Source organism: Rhipicephalus microplus, chromosome 10, assembly GCF_043290135.1.
Source record: "Rhipicephalus microplus isolate Deutch F79 chromosome 10, USDA_Rmic, whole genome shotgun sequence".
Classification (NCBI taxonomy): domain Eukaryota; kingdom Metazoa; phylum Arthropoda; class Arachnida; order Ixodida; family Ixodidae; genus Rhipicephalus; species Rhipicephalus microplus.
Window position 1 is genome coordinate 86,538,078 of NC_134709.1, and position 8,922 is coordinate 86,546,999.

The 8,922-nt window shown below is 45.8% G+C and overlaps 1 protein-coding gene across 2 annotated transcripts; it reads right to left on the bottom strand.

Moving 5' to 3' along the window:
* Positions 1 to 1,455: 1,455 nt before the first annotated feature.
* Positions 1,456 to 7,987, bottom strand: LOC142774785 (uncharacterized). Of its 2 annotated transcripts, XM_075875832.1 has the most exons (8): positions 7,633 to 7,981; positions 6,592 to 6,721; positions 6,287 to 6,462; positions 5,770 to 5,829; positions 5,639 to 5,698; positions 5,468 to 5,572; positions 5,299 to 5,412; positions 1,456 to 5,002 (listed from the first exon to the last, which is right to left on the bottom strand). In XM_075875832.1, exons 2-8 carry the CDS (start codon positions 6,705 to 6,707, stop codon positions 2,841 to 2,843), a joined length of 2,793 nt encoding a protein of 930 aa, XP_075731947.1. In that variant the 5' UTR covers positions 6,708 to 6,721; positions 7,633 to 7,981; the 3' UTR covers positions 1,456 to 2,840. The 2 variants fall into 2 exon arrangements, with proteins under 2 accessions (XP_075731947.1, XP_075731948.1); XM_075875833.1 differs by having other exon boundaries at positions 4,968 to 5,002; positions 5,299 to 5,572; positions 7,633 to 7,987.
* Between the last annotated feature and the right edge of the window lie 935 nt (positions 7,988 to 8,922).

Here is an 8,922-nt window from a genome sequence, read left to right on the forward strand (position 1 = left end):
AGTAAGCGAGCTTTGTGAAGTTTTTTTCTTTCCATTTATTCTCTTCCGTTTTCAGTGAAAAACCATGCTAAAAAAAGAAATGTACTAATAACCCCTATTTTGATGCAATGCCGCGATCATATTTAACCTTACATTTATCCAATAAAATGGCGGCAACCTTCCGGCGTCATTTCCACTCCCAATAGTTCTGGCAAGCACCACTAGACGTTATGCAGTCAGTACCTATGTTCACGTTCAAGTTGAAGGGGTAAAGATAGAATGTATGTGCGTATGGACTACCATGCCTATAAGGAAGAGATCAGGGGGGGGGGGTTAGAAAAAGTGGGTAACGATTAAGAGTATTTGGTACTCTACTATGGGAGAGCTTAGAGCCGTCCCGTGACGTCAGTACAATGGAAAACTACTGTTCGCGCTGCATCAGGCAGCACAGGAAAAGTGTTACAGGTCTTGCGTATCATAAATGTGCAGAATTCGCCTATCAGCAGCGACACACCTGTTTCTCTCTTCCTTGTGCGCATACGGAAGGTCGCGTCTTTGGAAAGTGTGTTGATGTTGTTCTGATGTGTTTAAGTTTTTTGTGTGGCACTTTGCGGCAGGAACTTAGGTCTTATATGCCAAATATAACATGTGTACCATTTGGCAAAAGAGAAGAGAAAATAGCGCTCACATTCTTCCTCTTTCGTCCCTTTCTTCATCGTTTTGCGCAAGTGGTTATGGTGTGTGTGCGTGTGTGTGTGTGTGTGTGTGTGTGTGTGTGCGTGTGTGTGTGTGTGTGTGTGTGTGTGTGTGTGTGTGTGTGTGCGTATTATGTCAAGGCTATCAGCAGTTTGTGCACCACCAACTAGCCAGACCATTTATACCGTGACCACGACTCAGGAGCCGAGGTGCAAGACGTGGTGCTTTTAGTTGTGATTCCGCCGATGAAGCACCACATTCCCTTAAAATCAAGAGTTTAGGATAAGGTTTGGCGTTTCTTGCAAAAGGTATACGTTGTTGCTAGACATCGCCGAAGAGGCTTTTAGATTTAACACATATTTTCATCAATATGCCGTTTAAGAAGCTTGCACCTACGTGTGTGCTGAAATCAAAGAACATGTAGTTGCAGCCCGCGTTCAATCTAGTGCAATCATAGAGAAATAAAAAAGGTGAAGAGTGGACACTCCCGTAGACCCCAGCGGCCCAATCGACTCTAGCACACCTAGTGGTTGATGAGAGCAAGTGGCTTGCGCTTCCGGTTTCGGTTTCACTGGCGCAACTTTTGAATTACTTTGCATAACCGACGTTTGGCTATGTCGTAAGTTCATAATTTCAGACCACTATTCATCGCCCAAATGGATAGTTTTTGTAGGTCGTTTTGATTTAGCGATTCCCTGTTTTGTTTTGTTCAGTGGTTCGTGCGAATCGGTCGTGACGTAATTTTTATTTTGATTAAGTTATAAAAAAAAGAGATGCAGGTAATGATAATTCACTATCGTTTTATTCATCGCGCTTGTGTTTTTCTTTTGGAACAAGTGATCAATGTATATATCAGTCAAAGAAACAGAGCATCCGCAATGTTTTATTCAAAGGCAAGGTAGAGTATGAGAATATAAAAAGCACAATATGACAAAGGTAGACAACAAATGCATCTCGCCTTACAAATAAATTGTAACAAATATTGTAACAAATACATAGAGAACACAGACAACGCACACATCGCTAGAGTTGGCAGAAGCCGAGAAACTGGTGAAGTATGACACACCGGGCCAGTGGGTAACTAAGGATCTATGGCAAAAACATAGCGCACAATGCTGATGAAGAAGGAAGAAGTGACATATACACAGCAATGAAGTCGCGAATCACGCCTGGGCTTAACTGAAATAATGCATAGAAAAAAAGAGCGCACAGAAACCACACGACACAATATAACAGAAAGGCAAAGGTGCAGTGTGCTGGCTGTGCTTAAGAACAGCTAGTCCAAAATGAAAAAAAGCAGACTTGATGCCTGCTTGTCCTCAGAAAGGTAGGGCTTTGCAGCTTGCTCACTACGTGAAAGACAAACTTTATGCTACAACACTGGCAGGTCTTGTGGCTTTTGTTATGCGTCGCCTTCATCAAAAACTTAAGATCCCAAGTGATTTGCGTTTGGGTGTTGCTGTGACGCTTGCGAGCTAAAATAGATTGTAGTCATCACTTTATCCAGAATTGTGGACTTTAATTGGTGCTACGAGAGCGGTATTACAGGGCTAATAAATAGCAGAAGGAAACCACTTTGGCTCATTATTTTTCACAAAGGCTCTACATCGTACGTTATCACTCACAAGCTATATAAAAATAAAATGGCAGCGTCCGCAGCCCCATCAAACACTACAAGTTTGGGTATTCTTTTGAAAATTTTGATGGGCAAGATGAGGAGGTTGATGAGAAGCTAAAATACGAAAAGCGTGATAACATGAACCGTGCCCACTTCATACTGTGTTCCTTACCCGCTCGAAGACATTTCAACAAGCGGTTTTGTTATCGATATATTACTTGAGCTGGAGAGATAAAGCATACACAGTGACCAAGCGACCCACAGTAAAGTGTACAGTTCGCCCGTATTTGCTACAAAAAATACAGACAGGATGCCCAACATTCTTTTTAAGGTTATGCAAATCACTTCGAGCGAATACACAGTGTTTGTACTCCTCATAGCGGGTAACCAAAACAATGAATGCAACGAAGGAGTGGTTAGTCCAGTTGAACTGAATATAAGCATATAAGACCATAATGAAGTCTGCTGTAACGAAGTAATAACATAACAAAGCTATTGCAGGATTCGGCTCAACTCCAATACTTTAGTGTAAACCCGCCGCTAATTGCTAACCTTTGAACTTGTCAAGCTGCATGCCCGAGATTGAAGACTGGAACCTAACCCTGTCTAAGTTTCGGTTCACAAAACGCACATGCCAACATAAACGAACCCGGCAAAACATTTTCAGAAACTTAGCGCGACACCCAGCAGAGCAGAAATGAAAATCGCCAACACTTGACAGATGGTGATACAAAACATCGCACACTTTCAGGTGATGTGCAGTGGCCTCAATTATGGCAAGAAAGCGAGATTCAAGTTGTTGTACGTATGCAAAAGCTGCTTCTGATGGCACAGTGAGATTCCCAAAAAGTTTGCTGGGGACGTGGTATGCTTTGAGCATTGTGAAATACTGGTGGGTACCCTTAAGCGTCTCACTGTCGTCTTTCAGTAACTGTGGGCAACTGCAACCGTCACATGCATTCCGAAGGAAGTGTTTGATGAGAAAACCAGCTACATAATATGCAGCGGAGTCATCGATAATATGGGAGTGAATGTTTGTCGCAAGTTCAGAGAGATCGTCTAGAGCGGGAAAGTCGTCAGGCTGTGGCTGTGCACACTCCTCATTATCCACAAGAGACGCACTGGTGAGGGAGAATGGCGACAGCTGTTCCTGGAGGAGGTCACATTCATCATCCTCGACATTTCCGTATTCTGACAGCTTGAAGAGTTTTCTTATGCAGATGTGCTTCAGGCCACAAATAAATTGTGCTACATTGGGGTTGGTGTTGCAACCCTGTTTTTGCCTAATGTGGCCAAATATGTTCTCCAGAGGATCCTGTTGAAGCCTGCGTGTTAACAGGTATTCAAAATTGTAATTTTTGGAGAGGTCGTCCCATAGTTGACAAATTGCCTGAATTGTAATTTGCCAACCTACGATGGTTTGTGGTTGACGTCTGCCAACAAACTGCCATGATGCAATCCAGGGAAGCTGGCCTCGGAGGAAGTCAATCAGCTCTGAATCATTTTTCATGATTGCATGCCGCAGCTTTTGCGAAGTTCTTTTTTTACTCGAGCTGTTCAAGGCATCGAAAATCCTGTCCATACGATCACAAAATTGAGCTGTAGTGATGGCCGAGGCAGGCAGCACCTTCGCATACACCATTGCCGTGATAGCAATCGAAACTGATGCACTGAAGACCTGAGTTGCTCTGCTGACCTTCATATTAGAAAAAGGTTTCTGATGAACGTGCCGTTCAGTCAACTTTGGAGCCAATCGCAACCGCAACTCATGTGAGGATTGGTAAAGGCTTACAATGTGCGACCAGTTAACGATGTCATCCCCAATGTATAACTTGTGTGCTTGGACATTATTGCGCGTTGTTTTAATTAAATGCGGAACATCAAAAATGTAATATACCCGCTCACCATTAACTTCAAAAAAAGGCTTTGCTACAGTCACTTTTAGTTGGTTAGCGAGACTTACATTTGAACTGCCCTGGTCACAAATGACTGCTTTCACTGCAATATTAATGCTCCTAAGCTCCAAAATGAGTGACACCAGCAAGTTATGCATAACAGATGATGGTGTTGATGTGTGCCCTATAGTAAAAGCAACCGGTTGAACCCACTTTCTCGAAACACCAACAAGAAGAAAAACCAGTGCTCGATCAGCGATGGTTGAAGTGCGATGAGTGCCATCATCTGTAAAACCCTGGACAACGTCTCTTGAAGCATCATAGTACAAATTCTTTTTGAGTGCTATTTCGTCGAAAACTAAAGCGCACACTCGGTCCCGTTCATTCCAAGCTTGAGTATTTGTTGCAATGGAAGAAAGGATTCCTGGAATTATGCCTGGAGTCATCTTTACATTAGCTAGCCACCTCCTTAATGAACGCCGGGAGGGCAAAGAAAAATACGGAGCCAGAAATCGGTATGCTCGCGGACCTCGGAAGTTTAAGTGAAGAGCGAATTTCTTGAACCACACGGGAAACCGCTTGCCCTTGCATTTGGGCCTCAAGCGAACATGTGCAGAAAGAAGTTTAAAAACCTCCTCGGTGACGTGCGGTCGGATAACTTCAAGGGCCTTCGTAGTCGATGACGGTGCTTGGTGAGGCTGTCTCTGCAGTCTTTTGATAGTTTTCCGCTGTGCTGCTACTTTGGCTTGCAGATGTTTAATGGTTTGCTTGTACTTCATTGATGGAGACATTGTCGCTGGCACACAGGAACGCACTGCAATAAACAAAAAAATTGATGTAAAAGCGAAGAACAACTAATCCCATACGAGCACTTTCCTCGCTCTTTCAGACCCAAGGTCTGAAACTTTCTGTGGTACAAAGTTTTCGATTCCACTACCTAAAAACAAACCATTCACAATGTTGACAATGCACAAAAAAAATGAAAATCACTGAGAGCCCACCCTTACATTTTGTAAGTGCACACGTAGTGTCCTTTTGAGGATAGTTTCCTCAGAATGTCCTAAACATAAAATAGCACATTAAAAACTGCTGCAATAAAAGCATAGCCACCATTTTCTCTAAGGCACTCAGGCGTGGAGCTGTTGGCGGAGACGTCTTCTGGAGGGTCTTGTGAAGCTTGTTCAGTGCCTCGGACAATGCTGTCGGAACAATCTTGCGAGCGGCCTGCGGAAGTCTCTATATCAATCCACTCTGGTGTTGAAGTGAACATACAACTTACCGGCCACACAAGTTCCTTTTGTGACAGCTGAACGACTGGTTAAGGTTTTCTCCGGCAAGACGAAATCATCAGAAATTCTTTCACCAGCTACAAGGGAGCTGCCACCTGCAGAGGTTTGGTCAACAGTCAATTTGGGTAAAAAAAAAAAAGAAATCGCGACACTGAACGCACCCTGTTCATCGGGGCACCTCAATGTGTGGGAGCCGCTTTCTGAAGCCTCTACCGCAGGTCCTGAAGAGATGAAATTACGACAATGTGTCAGTAAGAGGCTTATAATAACACAAACTGAAGCTCATCCGCACCTTGCAGTGCAGCTTCTGCAGCCATGTCACAGTCACTACTTGAAGCGACGCTCAGAGAACCTGCATATATGTGCAGTTGGTACAAGTTACAAAGCTTGTAGCATGGGGAAGCTTAAACAGCTCTTTCAAACGCATAAATTGGTCGAACGTGGAAGAAAAGAGACGGCACCAACTAGGAAACAAGTAATTTGTGATTTTTGGAATTATCAACAGTGGCAGCTTTCACTGATGAAAGGTATACGTACATGTGCACTCAGGCTTGAAGATAACGTGAAATAGCCCTTTAAAGTCTTTCAAAACAAGTTGCGCAGGTCCAGAGCATCAAAAAATGACAGAAATGTAAAGCTGCTGTTAGGAAGGTAATAGCCCACAATTCACAGAACTTAAGACTTTCCAAGTGTTACTTCTGTAGTGAGGTTTCTCTATCGGCTACAGAGATCTTCACGGTTAACTGTCGCCACTGATTCAATACAAGTGGCTGCTATTGCACATATTTGAGTTTCAGTCAATCACTTACATGGTGCAGCTGGTTGCACACTGGGAACAGCCATTCTTGTAAGCCTTGTGTGCCCAGGGTCCATGAAACTTTGAGCAGTAAAATGGTCGCTACAAACCCTGTACGTTGCGTACAATAGGCTGGCCGGCTTACTCAGGAGATCATCGCGTCCAGCATACTGCATCCATGCTTTCATCCTGCATTGGCAATGAACTATCAGCTGAAAGGGGAAGTGCTTGAATAGTGATTTTTTATTGTTACCCTCACTTAGCAAGTACGAACAGTAAGCCTACAGACATGCAAACCATACAAAAGCTTTAACACACCTGCCGTCCCGTGGTACGCGGAAGAAACTCGTCCCAGGCTTCTTGTGGGTTCTGCCATTGTTGAAGCACCACGATACACAGCAGTAGCTGCCGTAGCTTGGACCGCCGGACGGCATGGCGTCAGCGCGGTCTGAAAATGTTAGTAAGTGGATGCTTCGCTGTCAAATTACAAAAAAGATATGTGCACGTCATAAGTGTACCAGCAAACCCCTTTGAATGATTAGCTAATCGATGCACAATACAAAACCAGTGATACATCTCTGACCCATAAAACTCTGACTTACAAAGATATACGTCAAGACCACGAACAAAGATCTTCAGAAGTTTCCAGGCCGCTATCCCTTGTAATGCAATGGTATCGCGGCCTGGGAACATTAGAACACCTTCGTGCGTACGCAGTATCAGCAGTACATTGGGAAGAAAAATCGTAGTTGAAATTTGTGCGGTAAAATTATATTGGAAACGTCAAAAAAATTTGTGGGCAGCTTGCACTAGTGGCACAAGGCTAGCGAAGAAACGAAGATGATGGCCACTTGGCTAGTCCAGATTTGCCTCCGGCACACCAAGAATTATTCGTGTTCCGAGCCTTCGGGAAATGCGTCGTGAAGCATGCGAGGCCCAACAAACGCTTCTCAATATTTTGCACCGAGCCTACGACCTAGCTGCCCAGCTATGCTCAGCGCACAGACGCTCGCGTCCGTGGCAGACGCAGCACGCGTCGCCTCGGCTTGACGCCGTGCCGCCTTTTCTATACTGCATACGTTGCACAATGTTCCCGTCTAACCGCCGCATAGAGCCACAAACTTTCTTTTTAGCGAACCTCCCAGTCCTTACAAGCTTCAGAAAAAGGTTACAACTGCGTGAATGACACGCCACGTAAGAAACAAACTCGCACACACGAAGCGCAACGTGTGTGTGTGCATCTTTCTATGTTTGTTGCATGGTGTCTTTTTCGCGCAGGCGTAACCGTTTTCTGAAAAAATGACCCAACAAGACCAACAACATGTCATTCAACAAGCTTCGCTTGAAAACGTGCCTCACCTGTTATCTCACGCTTGAAAACGCCGACGCAGCCGACGTTGACGAAAGCGACGAAAGCGTCTCGCTGTCAGTCATGCATGGGCTTGTCGCTGGATAGATGGTGTTTATGACAGTACGGCTGAAGAAAAATAATCGCGTAAGGTGTGTTGAATAAATCGTTTTTATGTATAAAGAACATACCAAATTTGGGCGTGTAATTATTAATTTGTGAAAACAATTCTGTTGCATTGATTATAACTGTGTTTTTTTTTGCGCTTGCGCCCTCTGACGTGTGGTGGGAGCACTAGTTCGTTACGTAGTCGTGACGCACTTCCTGAGGCCAGGTTTCGCGGAGTGTCCGCTCTTGTCTTCTTCTTTCTCTATGGTGCAATAGCAATTCTTTATTTCACTCGGACGGCTGCCCGCTCTCCAGGGACGCCGGAGCGAGCGGACGCGCGTCGCATGCGCTCCGCCGAACGTGTGCTCTCGTTGACCGGATTACTTCGATATCGTCGCCGGCACTGTGTCGGATCATCAAGTTTTAACTGTCCTGGGAACCGCACACCCTTCCCGAGGCTGTAGAGCATCTCCATTTTGCTCTATCGCCTTCAGAAGAACCCATGTGAGCGCTGGGCCTAAGCGTCGACCCAGCTCGCCTGTGCGAGTACGGGTGCCTAGGCCTAAGGGCGGGACCCCTTCCACAACAATATGGACGCTAGCACTACGCCAACTGCTGACGTGACTACTACCGGATGCGTTCAACCTGCATTCAGCCCCAACGACACCCATGTTAACACGGAATCTCTCGACCTCGACGAGCTCACCTCGGCAAGCGAAGATGAAGTTGCCGTGCACCATCCTACATCGTCTGCATCGCTGGGACCGGCGAGCGACACCGACGCCAACTGGAAACTGGCGATTTCCTGTCGCCAGCGTCAACGCCAGAAAAAATTCGACAAAGCTCGAGCGGAATTGATGCAGCCGGCCGGTCCTGCAAGCACTCCGCCCAGCCACGTCAACGCCGAAGCAGCTGCGGGTGCGAGCGCTCCTGCTGCGCAGGCAGACGTGGCCGGCGTCGCACCGGCGCGAACGCCACCACCCGTAACGAAGCCCCGGCAGCTACGACGGAAGCTGCCGCCGCTTCCACGCACGGACATAAAGATCATCATGCGCCCGAAAAAGGGCCTGGCCATTCGGAACTTCACTTAGCATCAAATCTCCCGAGCCGTAGCACTGGCGGGCAATTCACGACAACATTGTACTGGTGATAATTTCATTATACGTACTCGCCCCGGGTCGAACATCATCATT

What these genes read in the sequence shown, in the direction of transcription:
- LOC142774785 (XM_075875832.1), bottom strand. Translation starts at nt 6,707, where the DNA reads ATGCCGTCCGGCGGTCCAAGCTACGGCAGCTACTGCTGTGTATCGTGG. An exon ending in TGCAGAAGCTGCACTGCAAG is followed by an intron (nt 5,699 to 5,769) that starts GTGCGGATGAGC and finishes TCATCTCTTCAG; the next exon opens with GACCTGCGGTAGAGGCTTCA. An exon ending in GAGGTGCCCCGATGAACAGG is followed by an intron (nt 5,573 to 5,638) that starts GTGCGTTCAGTG and finishes AAACCTCTGCAG; the next exon opens with GTGGCAGCTCCCTTGTAGCT.